Here is a 22706-nt window from a genome sequence, read left to right as displayed (position 1 = left end):
GAAGATGTGAAGAAGCAGTGCAATAGAAGATGAGCCCCTAAATTGGTTCTTATTCAATGCCTCGATCGTCCCGAAGGGTGGATTTCATTGCGATTTCGCGTAGCTTTTTCGAAAGTGATACAGCGTAATTGTTTCATCCTTTTCGATGCGCCTCCCCCATATAATTAACAGCCCGGTGTTGTGTGTTGAACAAAGGGGGATGATGAAAGATTACGATTGTCCAAGGCACAATCCATAATTGGGTTGAGATATTGTTCCGTTGCTTTCATCGGGAACATTCAACCGTTCTCTAACTTTCTGCTCCGGACCTGAAGCCCCCAACAATCAAGCCAGGTTCGTTTATATTCACGACTAATATCCTGCAAATATCGAAGGTGATTTCTTGTCCGAAAACCTTAATATATCGTGAGAAAACATAGGGTTGAAAATGGGCACTCTATGGCACTTTTTGAAAGGGTCCAACTGCTCCAGATGGATCGTTTGTCGCATTGTCCAGACCGACCACTGAAAGAAGTATAAATTGCGTGGTTTATTTTGATAGAACGTTGAAAATGCATCTAATCGAGTAGAATATAGAAAGTGCATTGAATCAGAGTAGGTTGACGTGTTTGGAAGGGATTAAAGGTAGGAAGTGCTGGTGTCACAAGGGTTGTGAATTAAAAGCAGAAGCACGTGTATCGAAGAATAGCATAAAGAACGTGGAACAGCGTGACATGAAGTGGTTGAGTCATCGTAAAATAAGCACAGGACAAGGGTGAACTATTCAGACAATGGAGTGGAGTAGGCACTGGGTCGACACGCTCGAGCCGATAGAACAGAGCGGGCCAGAACGGTTTTATAAATTATTCAAGGCGCCGTATTGATCCTCCCTTTCACAACTATGTATTTTCCACGAATATGAGCCTGATTATAGGAAACGTCGTAAAATTTTCCAATTCATTTTTATGCTGCCTTCGCCTCAAGCAGTTCCTCAGAAATATGGCGTGGCTCCCTTCGAAACTATGGAATATGGTCCTGGGAGATGGCTCCTGAGCACTAGATGCAATATTCCTGACGGCTAAGATGGAGTGTACGTCCTGGAACTGGATGGAATTTCCGATATCCTTTCCTAAAAGCAAAGGACCCATGAAAAATTCCCGCTCAATAACATCATTATTCCGTTCTCGAATTCTCAATGCCCTTTCCAATTGTCACCATCATAGTTCTCGAAGATGTCAATTTAAAATCAAGAGATTCTTTGTAATCTTTTGAATGTAATCTACTGGTATCAAGATGATTGAATTGAAATTTCGAAGACAAGTTAAAAATCTTTGAACTTGAGTGTTATGTTTAAGAGGGACATACGAGGATGTATTGATATCTAGTTAGCCTAGACCAGTTCCATGGTCTAGGTGGTCAATTGTGAAGTTTGAGGTCAAAAGAGAAAAATTGCTGCAAAATGGATAACCAAATGTTGAATGTTGACCAAGAGCGTGCGAGGGTAGAAGCATCGCGTTCGATCTGTGCTCGATTTGAAAACGATGTAGACTTCTTAAGCCGAATTGTTACTATGGATGAGACTTGGGTACATTTCTACGATCCAGAAACAAAGCAACAATCGATGGAATGGCGACACTCTGGTTCTCCAAGACCTAAGAAGTTTCGTGTCAAGAAATCCGCTGGAAATCTTCTTTCTTCATTTTTTTGGAATTTTCATGGAGTAATCATGATTAATTTTATGGATAAGGGTAGAACAACATCCGGAGATTACTATTCGACATTACTGACCACTCTACTCTAAAAAATCAAAGAGAAAGGACGAGGAAAGCTATGCAAAGGTGTTTTGTTTTTGCAGGACAACGCCCCTGCACACAATTCTCATGTTGCCATGCAAAAAATTCGTGATTTAGGGTTCGAATTACTAGAACACCCCCCTTTATCACCAGATTTGGCTCCATCCGACTATCATCTCTTTCCTCAACTGAAAAAAAGTTTAAAGGGTCGTAAATTTTCTTCCAACTAGGAGGTAATAAAAGCTGTGGAGGTCTGGTTTGCAGAGCAAGAAGAAACATTTCTTTTGAGAGGTCTAGAGACGTTGCAGGTTCGCTGTAATAAATGTATCCAATTAAGAGGAGAATAAGTTGAGTAATAAAATATTTTGACAGTGAAATTTTGTTTGGTTCTATAGTAGGCTAAGAATTTTTCAATATATCCTGGATTTTTTTCAAATTGTCGAAATCGACTATTGCTCTATGTGTTCGACCCCTTGAAATTTCAGTTGGAGGGATGCAGTTCCGAAATTTTCGTACAGCTGAAGGCGCTGTAACTTCCCACTCGTTCTACACTCGGGATTCATCGTGAAAATAAGGAAACTAACTTATCGGCGGCAATGTCCGCACATAATTAGGATTTCCTACGAATTTCCCAGCTTATGAAATGGGAAATCGAATCGTATTTCGAAACTCCCTCATGAATATCGCAAGTCTCTATTATTCTGGAATTCCATCGGGGGGAATTGTATTAGTGAGCTCTGAAGTCGATTCAGATGAAAATTATTTACTGCATAATTCAACGAACGTTCACTCTGTAAATGGTTCTCTGCTTGTACCTCATCTGTAACGGCGTGTCACATTTAAAAGTTGCAAATTTGGTTGTGTATAAAAGGGATAAAAACCTTGGAAGAGTCTTTGACTAGTACAAATATTTCAAGAGTAGATTCTTGAGGTTGAAAGAAAAACTTTTTTCTATTACCATTTTTGTCGAATCGGCTCGGTTCAAAAGATACAGGCTGTTGAAAAATCATAAAAAAAATGTTATTTTTAGTTCTATCTCACAAACTGTTTCATTTCCAGGAGTGGCATAGCTCATTATGGAAACTTAAAATGGCTATCTCTTTGACAGGGCCGGATCGGAAAAAATAGTATTTTGGCCCCAAGAATCTACTGTTAAAATATAAATATAATGCCAGCTTTTTTCATCTCACAAGGAATGCGATATCGCTCTAGAAGTTCTAATCGTGGGAACTGTTTCGGTGTTGTCTGTATGAGTCCCTTAATAAGGTAGAAATGGAACATGCTGAAAGCTAAGATTTCTTTGATGAGAGTTCCGAATAACTTCCACCGACTCCAGTGCCTGCTACCGCACTCAGACTGGGAAAATTATGATTTCGGCCAACTTAATATTTCAAGATTTCAAACTGCTCACTAAGTTAGGATGGCGGCGTCATAAAATTTTCATGAGGACGGTCCAGACCACCGATTTCGAGAATTTCTGTAAACGCAGTGTTTGCCGGAAATCACGGAGACCTACCCCCATCCCCTCATCACTCGCCCAGTGAATATTCAAGGAAGTATAAAACTTTTCCGTCTTACTATTAACGTGGATTAAAATCGGGACACAGATGAAATGCCACCGGATTTATGAAGATCCCCGTTCCGCGACGATTTCGCTATTTCGAAAGCAGGAACGAGGCTATTTTTGCCTAAGTCAGGCTGCTCTGGCTTGCCTGAATGTTTGATACAATATTTTCGAGGGATGTAACTTCTGCTAATTTATTAATCAACTTTGCATCGTAATTCAGGAACAAAGACAGAACGTTTCTCCTCATAAATATGAATCTGTGCGCTAATTCCTCCACAAACGACTTTTGAACTCTGGGTCGAACTTTTCAAAAATTATAAATTGCATTTCGAGCAGAACTTCACACATAAATTCGAATCCTTAGCTGGGGCGGGGTGTTGAGCATATATTACATCTAAGGGGTGTTACGATTTGCTCTCCCAGATCGCAGAATCTCGCGAAAGATGCTCAAAAACATTCAGAACTCATCAAAAAACAAGAAAGTTACGTAGATTGGAAATTTTGATCTTCTATCAAGTAAAACGCTCGTCAAAAATTGAATCACTTGAATTAATTTGCGTTTTCTCTTCAGAAAAACACAATTATCCTTTGATATATGTATCTGTAGAGTTTTTTAGGTAGCAAAAATAATATTCCAAAGAGTAGTACCGAAATTCAAAAATTCATAGTTCTATTTTTCGGAATTTCGTCCGTGGAGTGCAGAAGCAACAATTTTCCCTCTGAGGGTCGTAGAGGCTGGTCAAACTTGGGGTTAATGAATGCCACAATTCTCACAGCTCACGAACTATTTTAAATATGAACGGGAGACCACCTTTAAGAAGTTGGATATATGATAGATGTCCCTCCTACTCGTGAACAAGAATTTTAGCGCTTTGTTGGGGAACTCCCGGATTCTCAGACATTCGACCCTTCGCTTTGGAAGGGTGACATTCCACTAGGGCCGTATCCTTTTTCGAATCGCATATACTGAACATCGCTTTGGTGAAACGCAATAATGGACATAGAGTGACGATTTTAGATAATGCATGTCTGAAGAATTGGAGTAGCTGATATTTCAGTTGAAAAAAAAAGGTTTCTCAGCATTGTTATAACTATTGAAACAACGTCAATTTTGGTGCTTCATCATTATAGCCTCCTCATCCTCATGACCTTTCTTTACTTGAATACGTAGATCATGTTTTTTTCATTATGGAATTGAGAGCAGAAACGATTTCTCCAGGCAACAAAATGCATTTGACCTAGAACACGATACGCCATCGAAATAATGTCTTAGCGACCCAACAAATATGTTTGGAACATAGGAACTCCGATACATTACAAGCATCACATTATTAGATCTCAGTTTCCACGCAAAATCTTAAGTTCGAATTTCAAAAACTTCCTCGTTATTCACTTACCTACAAATTCTGATAGCGATTCTTTGTTGCATTCCCTGGACTAAGTTCTATTGAAAATGGAATCATATCAATGACTCTGAGACTGTCGTAAAAAAACATGGAAGAGTTCACGTCATCTCAACGGCTACTGCCTTTCGGAACTGGATATAAATGATCCTTATTTCAGCCCTACGTGGTCCAATGAGTAATTCTCCTCACTCAAGACTCAAGAATTCCTGCCCGTATAACTGAGAATTCATTTCATGAGAACGTATTTCAAATGTCACCCAGAATCCCTTCGATCATCCCATAATACTGCTCGAAGATTTATCTGTTTCACGAAGATTTTATGCTAACGTGAGAAAAGTTCCATACGCACTGTCTGTTCCGATGATCTTTCTGATGTTTTATTTGGAATTGGCCTAGCCCTAAACAAAGCATCAATTGTCTTCTCGTGTCTTGTCTTGTCTTCTCTTATCTTTTCGTCTCTTGTCCCACGCTCTTGTCTTTTTGTCTCTTCTCGAAAATTATTTCTTCTTGGGACCGAAAAATAATGTTTTCATTTACTGGTGAACATCCTGTGTTCGAACCCAAACATGAGCGTCGCCTATGAGAAGAAGAGATGACAATTTCAGCTTGATGAAGATTGAAGACTCCGCAAATCAATGCCTGCTTTATAAATGCATCCATAGTGTTGTACATAAATTAGTCGGTTTTCGTCCTTTTGCAAAATAAATAATGCATCAGGGCTTGTCGAGCCATTGATTTTCGATTTTTCAGTCGAGTTCACTGAAATACAGAATATCTTTTTAATATGTAGAAAAGCCGACGAATTTCACGGGACGGAAGGTAAATTTTCAACACTCGACTTTTCAACTTTTATCGGTTTCGTTAGAAATGAGAAACTTTTCCGAAACTCTTTGAACTTTCACGAACTCGCTTCATACATATTCATTTTCGAAAGGTTACACCGAATTGCACAGATGAAATTCCTGCGGAAAAAAGCATTTTTCATATTGAAGTTATCATATATAATCCCTTAGTTCGCTCATATGTGTATCACTCGAATCGAGGTGCTGCCTTCAATTGAACTTTTCACGATTCGTTACAGGCTCTCATTCGGATTAATCATCATTAAGGTCGAGTTTATGTGCACTGCTCTATTCTTCCACTTGAAAAAGAACTATTTTGAATGTTACAAGTTTGGTTGTTGCTATGAGGTCATGAGTAATGAAATTGATATTTCTAGCAACTTTTTAATGACTCTTATTCTTTTTCATCATAAACATGCCAGAAATTTTCGAAAAGATTCATATAAGACAAACAAACAGATCAGTCTTCAGTGGCGGATTTGATTTGAGACCAAGCAGTTATTAAAGGCGGAAGGCGGCTTTAATAGAGAATTGCACTCCAGAAAGCCCTGAAAATGAAGAGTGGAAAAAAAATTGGATTTTCTCGAAAACAGTGTTCGATATTTGGAAGTTTGGTATACAAATATAGATTTTCGAATATGCTGAATCTATTCCGTGCAATTTCGTGAGCCTATCTCACTTCGTTTAGATTTTCATCCTCGAAATGACATTTTTGAAAAATTTGCAATTTTCAATCTGCGATATCTCCTGTTATATTCGTCTGATCCAATTGGGATTTCCGGTTATATAATCAGCATTGCCAAGGCTTCCATCCTAGCACAAAAACTCGATTTCGAAAATCTCGAATTTTTGGGTCAAAAATGAGCAAGGGGTTAGACCCCCCTAAAATGGCATATTTGCTACTCTGTCTAAAAATCTGGATGTTCTATTACTGTCCTCGGATATGGAGTGCATAGAATTTGTTTTGAAGATTCTAGAAAATCAAACAGTTGATGATTCAATAGAGAATTGCACTCCAGAGAGCTCTTCGAAGTCAACTCGAAAATGAAAAGTGGAAAAACAAAAAAAATTATTTTCCCCTAAACAGGGCCAGGTATTTGAAATTTTGGTATGGAAATATAGGTTTTCGAACACGCTGAATCTATCTCAAGCAATTTCGAGAGCCTATCTCCGTTCGTTTAGATTTTCATCTTGGAAATGGCATTTTTGAAAAATTTGCAATTTTCAATGTGCGATATCTCCTGTTATATTCGTCTGATCCAATTGGGATTTCCGGTTATATAATCAGCATTGCTAAGGCTTCCATCCTAGCACAAAAACTCGATTTCGAAAATCTCGAATTTTTGGGTCAAAAATGAGCAAGGGGTTAGACCCCCCTAAAATGGCATATTTGCTACTCTGTCTAAAAATCTGGATGTTCTATTACTGTCCTCGGATATGGAGTGCATAGAATTTGTTTTGAAGATTCTAGAAAATCAAACAGTTGATGATTCAATAGAGAATTGCACTCCAGAGAGCTCTTCGAAGTCAACTCGAAAATGAAAAGTGGAAAAACAAAAAAAATTATTTTCTCCTAAACAGGGCCAGATATTTGAAATTTTGGTATGGAAATATAGGTTTTCGAACACGCTGAATCTATTACAAGCAATTTCGAGAGCCTATCTCCGTTCGTTTAGATTTTCATCTTGAAAATGGCATTTTTGAAAAATTTGCAATTTTCAATCTGCGATATCTCCTGTTATGTTCGTCTGATCCTATTGGGATTTCCGGTTATATAATCAGCATTGCTGAGGCTTCCACCCAAGCATAAAAACTCGATTTCGAAAATCTCGAATTTTTGGGTCAAAAATGAGCAAGGGGTTAGACCCCCCTAAAATGGCATATTTGCTACTCTGTCTAAAAATCTGGATGTTCTATTACTGTCCTCGGATATGGAGTGCATAGAATTTGTTTTGAAGATTCTAGAAAATCAAACAGTTGATGATTCAATAGAGAATTGCACTCCAGAGAGCTCTTCGAAGTCAACTCAAAAATGAAAAGTGGAAAAACAAAAAAAATTATTTTCTCCTTAACAGGGCCAGATATTCGAAATTTTGGTATGGAAATATAGGTTTTCGAACACGCTGAATCTATTTCAAGCAATTTCGAGAGCCTATCTCCGTTCGTTTAGATTTTCATCTTGGAAATGGCATTTTTGAAAAATTTGCAATTTTCAATCTGCGATATCTCCTGTTATATTCGTCTGATCCAATTGGGATTTCCGGTTATATAATCAGCGTTGCCTAGGCTTCCACCCAAGCATAAAAACTCGATTTCGAAAATCTCGAATTTTTGGGTCAAAAATGAGCAAGGGGTTAGACCCCCCTAAAATGACATATTTGCTACTCTGTCTAAAAATCTGGATGTCCTATAACTGTCCTCGGCTATGGAGTGCATAGAATTTGTTTTGAAGATTCTAGAAAACCAAACAGTTGATGATTCAATAGAGAAATGCACTCCAGAGAGCTCTTCGAAGTCAACTCGAAAATGAAAAGTGGAAAAACAAAAAGGATTATTTTCTCCTAAACAGGGCCAGATATTTGAAATTTCGGCATGGAAATATAGGTTTTCGAACACGCTGAATCTATTTCGAGCAATTTCGAGAGCCTATCTCCGTTCGTTTAGATTTTCATCTTGGAAATGGCATTTTTGAAAAATTTGCAATTTTCAATCTGCGATATCTCCTGTTATATTCGTCTGATCCAATTGGGATTTCCGGTTATACAATCAGGGTTGCCTAGGCTTCCACCCAAGCATAAAAACTCGATTTCGAAAATCTCGAATTTTTGGGTCAAAAATGAGCAAGGGGTTAGACCCCCCTAAAATGACATATTTGCTACTCTGTCTAAAAATCTGGATGTTCTATTACTGTCCTCGGATATGGAGTGCATAGAATTTGTTTTGAAGATTCTAGAAAACCAAACAGTTTATGATTCAATATTGAAATGCACTCCAGAGAGCTCTTCGAAGTCAACTCGAAAATGAAAAGTGGAAAAACAAAGAAAATTATTTTCTCCTAAACAGGGCCAGATATTTGAAATTTTGGTATGGAAATATAGGTTTTCGAACACGCTGAATCTATTTCAAGCAATTTCGAGAGCCTATCTCTGTTCGTTTAGATTTTCATCTTGGAAATGGCATTTTTGAAAAATTTGCAATTTTCAATCTGCGATATCTCCTGTTATATTCGTCTGATCCAATTGGGATTTTCGGTTATATAATCAGCGTTGCCTAGGCTTCCACCCTAGCACAAAAACTCGATTTCGAAAATCTCGATTTTTTGGGTCAAAAATGAGCAAGGGGTTAGACCCCCTAAAATGACCTATTTGCTACTCTGTCTAAAAATCAGGATGTTCTATTACTATCCTAGGATATGGAGCGCATAGAATTTGTTTTGAAGATTCTAGAAAATCAAACAGTTGATGATTCACTAAAGAATTGCACCCCAGAGAGCTTTTTGAAGTCAACTCGAAAATGAAAAGTGGAAAAACAAAAAAAATTATTTTCTCCTAAACAGGGCCAGATATTTGAAATTTTGATATGGAAGTATAGGTTTTCGAACACGCTGAATCCATTTCAAGTAATTTTGAAAGCCTATCTGCCTTCGTTTAGATTTTCATCTTGGAAATGGAATTTTTTCAAAAATTGCAATTTTCAATCTGCGATATCTCCTGTTATATTCGTCTGATCCAATTGGGATTTCCGGTTATATAATCAGCGTTGCCTAGGCTTCCACCCAAGCATAAAAACTCGATTTCGAAAATCTCGAATTTTTGGGTCAAAAATGAGCAAGGGGTTAGACCCCCCTAAAATGACATATTTGCTACTCTGTCTGAAAATCTGCATGTTCTATTACTGTCCTCGGATATGGAGTGCATAGAATTTGTTTTGAAGATTCTAGAAAACCAAACATTTGATGATTCAATAGAGAAATGCACTCCAGAGAGCTCTTCGAAGTCAACTCGAAAATGAAAAGTGGAAAAACAAAAAAAAATATTTTCACCTAAACAGGGCCAGATATTCGAAATTTTGGTATGGAAATATAGGTTTTCGAATACGCTTAATCTATTGCAAGCATTCTCGAAAGCCCATCTCCCTCCGTTTAGATTTTCATCTTGGAAATGGCATTTTTCAAAAATTACAAATTTTGCTTGAGAATTCAGCAAGGCCGAACAGTTGCGCCGGGATGAATGAAATTTTGAGGATTCGTGAAGAGTTGCTCTTTCAGAATATGTATGACATTCGGATCTACGATGATTTTCCTGGAAGATACGCGACTCTAAAGTTGACTTTCGAAAAATTCCCAAAAAGATGGGTACAGTTGAAGCTTTAGACTTATTACCCCGTCTACGGTTGCGGTGAAAAAAATTTCGAAATCTTATTTTCAGAGGAAACCAAGGGACTGACAGAGATTACCTATAGCTCATGAAAAACCCAATAGACGCATAGTGAAATTGATCAGAAATAGAATTATACAGAATTTGTACTTATTGATCTCCTTTTCCTACGTCACTGAAACTCGATCGCGAGGTATATCGAGTCTTGTGGATATCAAATTGAAAGTTTCGTAACAGGACAAAAAAAAACAATTGTGTTTTTTTCCGTTTCAGTGGCCTGCTCGACTGTGACAGTCACAAAGTGTCAGGCAGCCCTACGTACTCTTCAAGCTTTCCCGTTCTTCAAGCCAACGTGTTTATGCAGGCCACCTCAAGTGGATCCGGAATGCAATACATTCCGGGACTTCCTGTTCGACCATCCTTGCGTTTTCGTCATGAAGAAAGGTGAGTGGAAATTCAATAAGATATGAATGCGTCCCCTGCTCCTTCCGGCATTCTTTTCCCATCCTCGTGGCACACTCGTCCAGTTTGTGAATTCTTTTGATTAATTCGGTGTTTCACAATTCTCAGATTTTTCGCGAACTTTTCAATAGATTTCAATTCTATGTTGATGCTCGAGTCAGTTTTAATGGAAAAAAATGGTTATCTGTCGGTTTTTCTTGTCCTGAGTCGTTACGTACAGGAAAAATAAATCAAAATATGTTTCCCTCACTTCTTACCAGCAGGAAATTATCCGCTGCTGATCAGGGGGTGGTTTGCCGACCCGAATGAAACACGCACGCCACTGTGTAGCGTTCGAAATCGCGATAAAATAATAACTCAATAATGCCGTGTCAAGTTGTGTAGTCGCAGCGCCAGATTCAAGGTAGTCGAAATTAAATCACCTCAGTCCCACCCAGACTTACAAGTTTGGGGTCCATCGGGAAAACGGTGTCGCAGGGCTCACTGTGAATAATTAAATCGCACGAAAATTTTTAAGGGCATCTCGACGTACGGCCAAACTATGGCGGGACAACAATGCGGATTAGAATAATCGCATTTGCACGAGGGACCGTGGAAAACCCAATTTCTCAGTTCTTATCGATAAACTTCGGCTCTAATATAAGGCCGGCATCGCATCTACTGTATACTGGCCGGAATCAGTAGTTTTATTAGTGGGATTTGAAATTGCCGGAGGGAGATTGTAGATGCTCCAGTTGGAAAACATTGTGGCCTCAAAAAGGCGAGAATTTTAATTTGAATTGTATGAGGTTGTTGAAAATACGAGGATGTATCGATATCTAGTTCGCCTAGACCAGTTCCATGCACGAAACACTAACTCATTAAAAGTGTCAGTGTGAAGTTTGAGGTCAAAAAGTAGACCAGAGTTATGCAATAAATTAAAAGAAAGAAGATATCCACCGAAATTGTGAAAATCGAAAAATTGGAGTATCGAGCCATCATCAAGTACCTGTATTTAAAAGGGTTAAGAGGTAAGCAGATTCACGAAGATATGCTTAATACTCTTGGTGATCAATGTCCTTCGTATGAGACCGTGAAAAATTGGACTGCAAGCTTCAAAAGAGGTAAATTGTCCATTGAAGATGATGACCGATCGGGAAGGCCAGTTTCTGTGTCAGTCCCAGAAAATATCGATGCAGTTCATGACATGATTTTATCAGACCGTTGAATTGGGCTAAAACGGATATCTGAAGCACTGAATATTTCATACGAACGCGTTCATCATATAGTTCACGTCAATTTGGACATGAGAAAAATTGCTGCAAAATAGATCCCCAAATGTCTGAATGTTGACCAAAAGCGTGCAAGGGTAGAAGCATCGCGTTCGATCTGTGCTCGATTTGAAAACGATGTAGACTTCTTAAATCGAATTGTTACTATGGATGAGACTTGGGTACATTTCTACGATTCAGAAACAGAGCAACAAGCGATGGAATGGCTACACTCTGGTTCTCCCAGACCTAAGAAGTTTCGTGTCCAAAAATCTCCTGGAAAAGTTCTTGCTTCAGTTTTTTGGTATACCCATGGAGTAATCATGATTGCATTTTTGGATAAGGGTAGAACAATAACCGGAGATCACTATTCGACATTACTGACCACTCTACTGGGAAAAATTAAAGAGAAAAGACTCTGAAAACTACCCAAAGGTGTTTTGTTTTTGCAGGACAAGGCCCCTGCACACAAATCTCATGTTGCCAAGCAAAAAATTCGTGATTTAGGGTTTGAATTACTAGAACACCTCCCTTTTTCACCAAATTTGGCTCCATCCGACTATCATCTCTTTCCTTAACGGAAAAAATGTTTAAAAAGGTCGTAAATTTTCTTTCAACGAGGAAGTAATTAAAGCTGTGGAGGTCTGGTTGGCAGAGCAAGAAGATACTTTTTTTTTGGAAGGTCTAGAGACGTTGCAGGTTCGCTGTAAGGAATGTATCCAGTTAAGAGGAGAATATGTTGGATAATAAAATATTTTGACATTGAAATTTTGTTTGGCTCTATAGTAGGCTGAGAATTTTTCAATATATCCTCGTAAGCTACCTATTCGAAATTTCTGATTCATAATCTTTTATGTTAAAGCTGCAAACTACCTATGATTTCTAATCCGACCCTCTGAAGAATAAAGAAAAACAGATCCCCTCTTCTAACGATACGATTTTCTTAACGCAAAGCTCGCCTATCTGAATGGTACGGAAGAAATGCTGTCTAATTTGGAACGAATTCAAATAACGCCAGGCTAATTAGTTGAATGCCGCCCTCTTAAAAAAGCGAATCGCGATTAGATGGCCGACCAATTAGATGGGTTGAAAAGTCGAAATGAAAACTTGGCTGCGAACATGTTGTTACAGAATTGGTTTCTGCACTATCTCTAGAGCTGCTCCGATAATTACTTCATTTACAACTTCATCTCTCATCGGGATGAATATATGGCCTTTATGGGCTAATAATTTTGCTGTTTTCGCTCAACTCGGCGCAAATGGGAACGCTTCATTTAAATATTCAGCGGTTATAGGGTGCTAAGAGTTAGTTTCTGAACATTTACAGGTCATTATGGTATGAATGGCGGACATTCGAGAGCCCAGATTCATATTTTCGGCCAATTTTTGATTAACAACCGATTTATTTTCGAGAATTCTGTAGGAATCTATATAATTCAATGATTGGGTGCCCAACAATCGATCGGTGAAATTGACTTTAATTTCATGATGGAAAGCTGCAGATGGGTGAAGTAATATTTTCTCACTAAGTTGTCCAATTAAGGGATGGACAAGTAGGCGTTCTTTAATTCATTCGACTCGTTACAGTGGAGGAAATAAAGAAATCTACAATATTGTTTATCCATGTATGCACGAAATGAAACATTGTTATCTTTCTATCTGTTCCTGCAGAGACATTAATTTGGGGTAGGATAGTAGTTGGCATTATTTTCTCGCAAATTTCGACTCAGAACAGCGCTTGCGCGCAATAAGATTCAAATTATCATGAGGTAAGGAGATGAGAAGAAAAGAAGAAAAAGCTCTGCAATAAAATAAAACGTTAACGTTGTTTTCACGCTAAGCTGATCAAATCAAAACAGCGCTTGCTTGTTAACGTTTTAATGGAATGAAGGACTCGAACCACCCCCAGTTAACTAACGCGTTCACGTCATTCTTTCGCTGAACTTGGCGGACCGAAATAAGCGGTGCAAAAACACCCTTATATCGACTTTCCAGGTGTAAGTTCCTGGTAGTGGGATGGGACTGGGGATGAAAAAATTCGTCGAGACTAGAATTCAATCAGTGCAAGTCCGGGATGATCAGTCGGGTTAATTCTTGACGGACTACTTCACAATGGGGAAAGCCCACAATCGAATTGGTTCTACGCATTTCGGTTGAAGATACGATCCCGAAAAAGACTTTAGAGCTTCTTTTACCCGCAGTGAAAACTTTTCTGGCCTGGGTCTTTTAACGCAAACATACCGGTTGGCCCATGAAAAGGAAATATGCGGTTGTGATGTTTTAGGCGACCCACCCTGTATAATGAAACAACGATTTCTTTTTTTCTCGTGTCCAGGGGGAGGGTAGAGAACCGTAGGACCCTTCCCTCGATGTTCAATCCGATTAGGTTCGGATTGAAAACAAAGGGACAATTTTTCAATTTGACACTCAATTAAGCGGGTTGTTAAGTCTAAATTTCGGACGTCAATCGGGCCTCTGACGGACGACGAATTTTCTTCTGATTCCTGGGAATGAGGGTGTACGAGCGGATTCATTTCAGGGATTTTCCACATTGGTTTGAAACTTTTTTCTCCAGAAGGAAACCTAAATGAATTGAATTCATTACTTCGGTTACTCTATGTCTATATATTTATAAAAAATCCCGAAACACGCCAAATTTGAATTGAAAATTGACATTCTTCAAACCCCGAATGACAGTTGGAACCCTCAATTTTCTCGAAGTGAAGTATGGGCTTGTGATATATCGTTGGAAAGGTCTGTCCATTCTCTATCTATGTTGCTGAGTTCACTGCAAATTGTTCAATAATGAAAAGGGATATTTCACCCGTGTAGTGATTTTTACCAAACAGTAACTGTGGGCTTTCAAACTGTTGAATCTTTTCTATTGGCACCACATGCACCTACAAGTTCACTGCATATTGACTTCATATGTGTTAAGACAAGAAGTTAAGGGACTGGATGACACTAAAAGGTTATTGAATTATTTGTAGAATATTCTCGTCAAATGTATTATAGATACTTTTTTTCCTTCTTATTTTGATTCACTTTATGTTACTTACGAAGATTCGAGTGATACTCGACAAATTATATCCTCTTCAGCCTTTCAGTACTATCAGATCATAATAATTAGTTTCTTCATCAGTCGGAATATGCCTTTTCATAATTCCCAATCGATTTCTCTTCCTTTGAAGCAGTCTCTGGAAAATTAATTCCAATATCCTTGCGGTGAATGTGAATGATTCCGTCTTTTGAAAGCTCGCCTGCAGAGTGGACTACTCTTTCATTATTTCTTTCACGGCCGTGTAATTACAGAACGAAGTTTCATCGCACGATATTTTCGGGCCTACGAGAATAATTGTGTTGCAGGATATTCCACTTTTTGGTGTTGTCCAGCTAAAATTTTCAGGCAGTTTGGACTCATTTTAAAATTAATATATTTCAAATTGAAGGAATTCAAAGTTTTGTAGATATCTTGTCTTCTCATTCTACTCCCGAAGTGTGAATTATGAAGAATTGTCTGACTTATTCAGATTTTTCAGTTATAAAAGAACCGTCCCATAAATCAGAAATATTAATAAAAACTCTGCCTAATCTCCCGAATGGGACAAGCAACTTATATCCCGGTTCGTTCTTCCCAGTAAAAAATGCACCTCGTAAAGCGGGGCGATTTTTACTCATTTACCCAGTGAAAGTTTTCTCTTTGAAAGGAAAATTATCAAGAGGAAATCAATGATCACTTGACCTCGCACAAGCATGGACAATATCACAATTTATTCCATTTATTTGATAATTACTTCCACCTGGATTGTTTTCGTTGAAAATGACTGAATTGCGTGCCACGATCATTCAATTTCCCATTATTGGACGGCTTATTTTTTTCATTTTTATTCGAGACGAATAATTATCATCTCGATATGTCGAATTGACATTGTATTTTGGCTTATTTTCGGAAAAAAGCTGTGTACACGAAGGCTGGAGCTTCTGTTAAACTATGCTGGTGCGTTTTTCTCTCAATAAAAATAACCGTAGATAGGAATGTGATACATATTCTGAAAGAGCAACTCTTCTAGTTACAAATCTGAAGAATTTATCGAGCTCGATGCAGCCGTTCGGTCTTGACGATTATTTAAGTGATTCCATCTTTTTGGGAATTTTTCGATAGTCACCGTTAGAGTAGTTTTTCTCTCAATAAAAATAGTCGTAGATGGAAATGTGATACATATACCGAAAGGGCAATTCTTCTAGTTGAAAATCTGAAAATTTTATGGAGCTCGATTCAGCCGTTCGGTCTTGACGATTATTTAAATGATTCCATCTTTTTGGGAATTTTTCGATAGTCACCGTTAGAGTAGTTTTTCTCTCAATAAAAATAGTCGTAGATGGAAATGTGATACATATACCGAAAGGGCAATTCTTCTAGTTGAAAATCTGAAAATTTTATGGAGCTCGATTCAGCCGTTCGGTCTTGACGATTATTTAAGTGATTCCATCTTTTTGGGAATTTTTCGATAGTCACCGTTAGAGTAGTTTTTCTCTCAATAAAAATAGTCGTAGATGGAAATGTGATACATATACCGAAAGGGCAATTCTTCTAGTTGAAAATCTGAAAATTTTATGGAGCTCGATTCAGCCGTTCGGTCTTGACGATTATTTAAATGATTCCATCATCATTATCATCTCGATATGTCGAATTGACACTGAAATGTTCCGGAGAAAAATGTATTTTGGCTTATTTTCGGAAAAATGCTGTATATATGAAGGCTGGAGCTCCAGTTAAACCATGCTGGTATTTCTGTTAACACTTTGAATGTTGGCGGTTGTCTAGTTCATTGTGGGACGTTCTCTAAAGGTCCCCATGGACAGTACATTGAGTTCACTCAATGGAATGCAACCCAATAACGGGCGTTAGCATATAGATCTATCGATATGTGCAGGATGTGGGAATTTAAGGGTTCGAATTATACTCTGCGGCTCCTCAAAGGCCCGCTCAATCAGAAATCCAACGCCACGGTTCATCGTGCACGTTATTGCCTGCCGCCGATAAAGTCTAGCCGGTAATTCACCCCTAATATTTTATGCATGTATTTCGCGAGTTCCACAGTCTTCCACGTGTCCGCGGCGTTATGTGTTACCCGAAGATGCGTCTGAAAAGACGTCGAAATTGAACACTCTCATAATGGCGCGAGTTCACTTTGAAGGTGCAAATCTAATAGATGAAGGCAGGCCGCATAAAGGTCGGTTACAAATGGGAATACGCTGAGATGTAAATGAACCCCCGTATATATACGTCCTGAAAATTGCGCGACAGGTTCGAGAGGCAGGATCTCGAGTTATGCCACTAAAAATTGGGAATCGAAAATATTATTTCTGCGGAAAATTTAAAGATTCTTAGTCCGGTAATGAACTAAAGGTGAAAAAGCTGCAATACTTTAGGGCGCTTGTTTCTTGGGACTGGAGCCTTAGTATTTTATATCATCCCCTACCGTTCAAACTCTCAAAACGTTATTTCAGAGCCAGTTTTTCATATTAAACTTCGTTTTTTTTTTCTAAATATGCTCTTGTGTAATGTAACACGTGTGCTTCATTCACTGAAAATTATCGTGGTTCGTTTCAGCATTTTTATCATGAATTTCATCTTGTATATTCCACTCGCATACTGTGCAAATTTCAGGTGAACTTGACGTCGGACGAAAGTAGTTACTATTGAATAATTGACTGTTGGTGGCCTCTGCAATTCCCTCATGTGAAACGGAATAATCAGTTACTAAGATAGCCGACTTGAAACTTTATTCATAACAAATTTATAGGCCAGTGTCCCATTTCGTGCTTCGGCAGTCCATCGATTGGTTTCCAACTTCTTTTTTCGAGGGACAGCAAACATGCAGACCGAAATTGTTCTCGATTTGCTGATGAATAGTTGATGTTGACGAAAATTCTGTCGGAAATCCCGAAGTCAAGCTAGAAATAGAAAGCATTCCCAAATTTACCTAGAGTATCATGAATTATTATAATTTCTTTTAACCTTCTCGCAGAGCTATGGTAAGAAATCTGAAGAATTTATAGCGCTCGATGCAGCGGTTCTGTCTTGACGTTTATTTAAGTGACTCAATCTTTTTGGAAATTTTTCGATAGTCACCGTTAGAGTGATTTTTCTCTCGATAAAACTAACCGTAGATACATATTCTGGAAGAGCAACTCTTCTAGTTGAAAATCTGAAGAATTTATAGAGCTCGATGAAGCCGTTCAGTCTTGACGATTACTTAAGTGATTCCATCTTTTTGGAAATTTTTCGATAGTCACAGTAAGAGTAATTTTTCTCTCAATAAAACTGAACGTAGATGGAAATGTGATACATATTCTGAAAGAGCAACTCTTCTAGTTGATAATCTGAAAATTTCATAGAGCTCGATGAAGGCGTTCGGTCTTGACGATTATTCAAGTGATTCCATCTTTTTGGAAATTTTTCGATAGTCACCGTTAGAGTAATTTTTCTCTCAATAGATCTAACCGTAGATGGAAATGTGATACACATTCTGAAAGAGCAACTCTTCTAGTTGATAATCTGAAAATTTTATCGAGATCTATGCAGCCGTTCGGTCTTGACGATCATTTAAGTGATTCAATCTTTTTGGAATCGAATCGACCGATCACCATCACTCTTACACGTCCCAGTTCTCGTTCAGCCTCTTCATGCCAAACTGTTCAACAAACATCACGCTCTTGACGCTGTGTGTCCGTTCCATTTTTCCATTGAAATATGACGGTTTCGAGAAATCGATTACGGGTGCTCAATTCCATCGCTAAGTACGACTAAGGACAGCTCCCATTCCTCACAATTATTCCCATTATGGGATCCCTATCCTCTTTCTCTTCTCATATTGTTCCTGTCACTTTTTTCTTCGAAAAGTTTTCGCGGCTCCTCAATGTAACAAATTAAGATGGAGCGCCTCCCATTCGGTACGCTGCAAGATATGATGGCGTATGAAATGATATTTTCGAGATTGTTCAGATCGATGATCGTATTAGGGATCTTCCGAAGTAAATGGGGCCTCAAAGTGAACATGAAGGGATTGCTTTTTCTGCTCGCGTCGAATGGAATGAATTGCGAAATAGCTGTATCAAACAGTTATCAAGAGGTCGAACAGGTGTACCTTCGATGTGGACTGGTAGAAGGACAGAGATTGCACAAGGGCAAAAATTGATTCTGACCAAATGGGTTGAAATATAAATGCTTCTGTGTAGTTAGCAGAAGAACCTTGGAAAGGTTTAGTGTGATTTTGAGCGAATTTCTCACCCTAGTGAAGGAATTTTTGGACAAAACGTGGGTCTTAGCAGAAACCATATTTTGTCCAATGAGTGGGGTCAAAAAAATTCTGGGATAGGGTGATAAGTTAGTCTAAATTGAGCCTGAACCAATCTAATCGAATTCCTGCAAGGTGTCCAAGGATGGTGGACGACTCATTACCGATTCTTGCACGTTCTCGAAGGGCAATCCAGCTGCACCCAAGTGCATACACATAAATAAACCGATCGGTCAGATGTCTCGTTGGGGGTGTGCATGTTTGCCCCGGTCCGCAGTAATTGCGAACGAGAAGTTTGCTTTCCCGGAAAACTCTTCAACTTTAACTGCCATCTTCTTTCCATTTCAACTTGTTCGATTACTTTATGGCTTGTTGCGATTAGACCTTCGTAGGGGCGGGCTCGCAGAGGCACTTGGAAGCGAACAATTATGTTGGGAGTTCATCCGATCCGACCGGTGTTCTCCCTCTCCCGCAAGTTCAACGAGAATCCATCAAGTTCGAGTGGGTTCCCGTACCGTGTATCTCACAATGGACCCTTCCTCGAAGATGACATAAATCGAAAGACACGTCCATGTTAAATTGGGATACGACCAGGTCCTGGGGTCTTCCAGATATTCTCGTCTCGACCGTTGTTTTATGACGGGGTGCTGGAAAATTCAGCCGAGGGCTTATGGAAGAGTGGAAATTAACCCACGCAGAATATGCATGAAACTGTGTTGAATTTTTCCCGAAAAAATTAAGATTTTTAGCCAGGTCACCCAGTATTTCAACCCTTTCGGATATAACATGTAGGGTGTCGAGATAAAATCTTCTCATAGTTGCATTTATATGTACCTATTTATAGAGCAAAAACATCGTTAGTTTTCAAAGACGGATTGTCCATTCAAAACCAATCCTGTATCACCAACAAACAAAGAATTATTCCTTATGAATTGAGGGAATCGTTAATTCCCAAGTTGGATTCTGAATTCTCCGTCCCAGCCATGTGTTGAAGATGTGTTGAAGTATCGATTCTGAATCATGATCCACATGTTTACAATCTGGGTCTGCAGATGTTACTGACTTTCTTATCATTTCTGCATCGGTAGAAATTCGAAATTCTCACAAACCAGGATTGCAAGGTTACTTTCAATGCAATAAATAAATATCAGTTTTGTAAAATTTCATCTCACCTCATATTGTCAGTTCTATAATGGGCTAGAAACCCAATTCAATTACCAAGATGAAGCATTGATTGAGATTTTATTCCTGATTTTTCATATCATAATCTTCCGTTCATTTTTTCAGAAAAAGATCCATATCCCGTGGATGCCCTACCTACATGCAACCATGCCTTGTCCGTCTGTCAGCAAGAACGCAAGTGCATCAAATTGTACGAAGATTTCAAGGCCAACTGCAAAGTTAGAGACAACAAATGCCGAATGGAAGACAGGTATGTTTTTTTTCTGCTGATGTTTGTCGGAGTTTTCTCAATTAAACTGAAATAACGTTTTCCGTTTGTTCTCCTCCGGTGAGGGTAAGATTTCGTTTGAATAAATTATGCGCTGTGTTTAAAAAAACATTAAAAAAACATTTTCCTGGTATCTAGCGTTATACAGAGTGAGTAAAAAGTGTAAATGCTCCAATGGGTCCTTTTTCATTTTGAATCACGAAGCTTTTCATGTTGGTATAATTGAGGAGACTGTTTACCCCCTCTATAAGGGGTGGAGGATAGTTGAGATTTTAAAATGACTGTCCTCACTTCTTCCCAACAGCCCTCCACTCCTCACAGAGGTACCATGAAAATCCTCACGATAATACATGAGCATTTTCTTGGAAAAGAGTAAAAACCGATAATGTAAGATGCAGAAATGGGTAAATTTTTGTGCTAGAAAGAGATCTGTTGTTGCAATTGTCAAATCTCTGACCCTTTCCTCTCTTCATAGGGCAGCTTCCCCACGTCCACAATATTTCGTTCACTTACGCTTGATACGAAATATTGAAACCATTCTCAGGATGTATTTTCACCTAAAAGGGAGAGCTTAGAAAGATTCTGGCACTCTGGCGGTTAAATTGAGGTCCATTTCATTCATGACAACAATAACAAATCAGCCTTTTTCCCATCTCTTCCTATTTGAAAAAAAAATAAAAATGCCAATGAAGGTGATTCAAGGACTTCTTGGGTACCAATACATCTCTTTCGGTCAGTGACTTGAAAATGGAAAAAAAAAGAAAAAAATTAGAAATTAATGAAAAAAAAATAAGAAAAAAATAAAAAATTAATAAAAAATAAAAAAAAGTTTGAAAGTTTTTCCCAGATGGCGCTCAAATTTGGCACGAACCTTCAGAACCTCATTCTAGAGTCAATTATATCCATTTTATCGGATTTTTGCCACCATGAGAAGCCCACGAATCAGCGTCGGTGATCTCCCGACGTTTGACGATCGCTAAAATCTTGGAGACGTTCTGATTCATCGGAGATTCCCCCCGTCCAGACCGAATCGTCCGCTATACATTTCCCGCTGTACTCCATTCCAATAATCCCTTCATCCCCCACTGTCATATGGACTGGGAGCGTTAATCCCATTGAAAACGAATCGTTGGGGGAGGAAAAAATCCTGTTCGGCCATTCATGAGGCATCGATCCCCGACAAGGGCGAAATGAGCGGAACATGAGAGCAACGATGTAAACTGACCTTAAGGTATTGGTTTATTCATGAGAGATTTGTCTTGGTGATCCTAGACGATGGGAAACCTTTCATGGCGCAGTGCTCTTGAGTCCTTTTATTTTTCCGTATGATTTATCGTGCGGGAAATTCTTGGGTCGGCCGTTATCGGAGGGTGTCCGGCAATTTCTGTTAAGGGGAAGTTGTACCTTGAGAATATCCACTCATAAACTGCATTCATTAATTCATGATTCACCCTTGTTATTTTTCACGTGGAAACTCGATTACTTTTTTGATTGTTGAAGTTAAAGCACGTCTTTTTTCCGAGTAGGTTGTTTGTTGATTCAAGAAAATATGTGTGGAAATTGACTTCATAATTCGTTGAAATTCTCTAGGCAATGACATTTGCGAGTCAATTTCCTATAGAGGGTGTTTTCAAAGGTTAGATTCATGAATTACTGATCAAAATTCAATTCACATTGAGTTTAGTTTGGAACCTCTCGCTATCTCTGAAAGATGCCATATTTCTGTAGTTGAATAAGCTTCGATTGCTTCCAGAACCAAGCATCTTAACTTCCCCTTAGGAAGCTTTCTGCTGATAGTTGTTAACTTCTTCAGAAGTGTACTAGGCAATGAAAATTCCTTCCTGGAAAGAGTTTCCAATGCGCGAATTAATTTTCCTCGACTAATTGCTGACTAATCAATCACACATGCTTTATGACGAAATATGTTTTTGATGTATCACCCACCCCTAATGCAGTCGCTAATTTATTTCGGCGTCCAAACATCAATGAATCCATTGAGAGCGCGTCGGCATGATGAAAGGTTATTACAAAATGACGGACATAACTGGAGCCTTAAGGAATTACATTCCCATTTTCCGATGTTATTTGAGGAAGTGGGTACTTGTGTCGGATTCCCTACCTCTCCCCGTAGCTTTTTCATTCGTCTTCACTTCCAATTTACGTTCGAAATTAATGGTGTATTGGGAGGTCGGTTTGCGAATACTGAGACTCGGAAAAATTGGGGAAATTCGCCACACGCTGGGTATTCCTAGAGCTTTAACATTTTTGATGGCATCAAGT

General features: G+C 38.7%; 1 protein-coding gene across 6 annotated transcripts in view; it reads left to right on the top strand.

The window, feature by feature from the left end:
* The window catches only part of LOC123321927, a 163063-nt gene that overhangs the window by 98921 nt on the left and 41436 nt on the right, over positions 1-22706 (top strand). For all 6 annotated transcript variants that reach the window (XM_044909736.1, XM_044909735.1, XR_006538979.1 and 3 more), the window contains exons 3-4: positions 10237-10407; positions 20264-20408. In XM_044909736.1, the coding sequence (XP_044765671.1) occupies positions 10237-10407; positions 20264-20408 (316 nt within the window). The remainder of the gene's footprint in view (positions 1-10236; positions 10408-20263; positions 20409-22706) is intronic.

This window comes from Coccinella septempunctata, chromosome X (assembly GCF_907165205.1).
Source record: "Coccinella septempunctata chromosome X, icCocSept1.1, whole genome shotgun sequence".
In the NCBI taxonomy this organism is placed as follows: domain Eukaryota; kingdom Metazoa; phylum Arthropoda; class Insecta; order Coleoptera; family Coccinellidae; genus Coccinella; species Coccinella septempunctata.
Note: the sequence above shows the minus strand (reverse complement) of the source record. Positions and strands in the feature narration are given on the sequence as shown.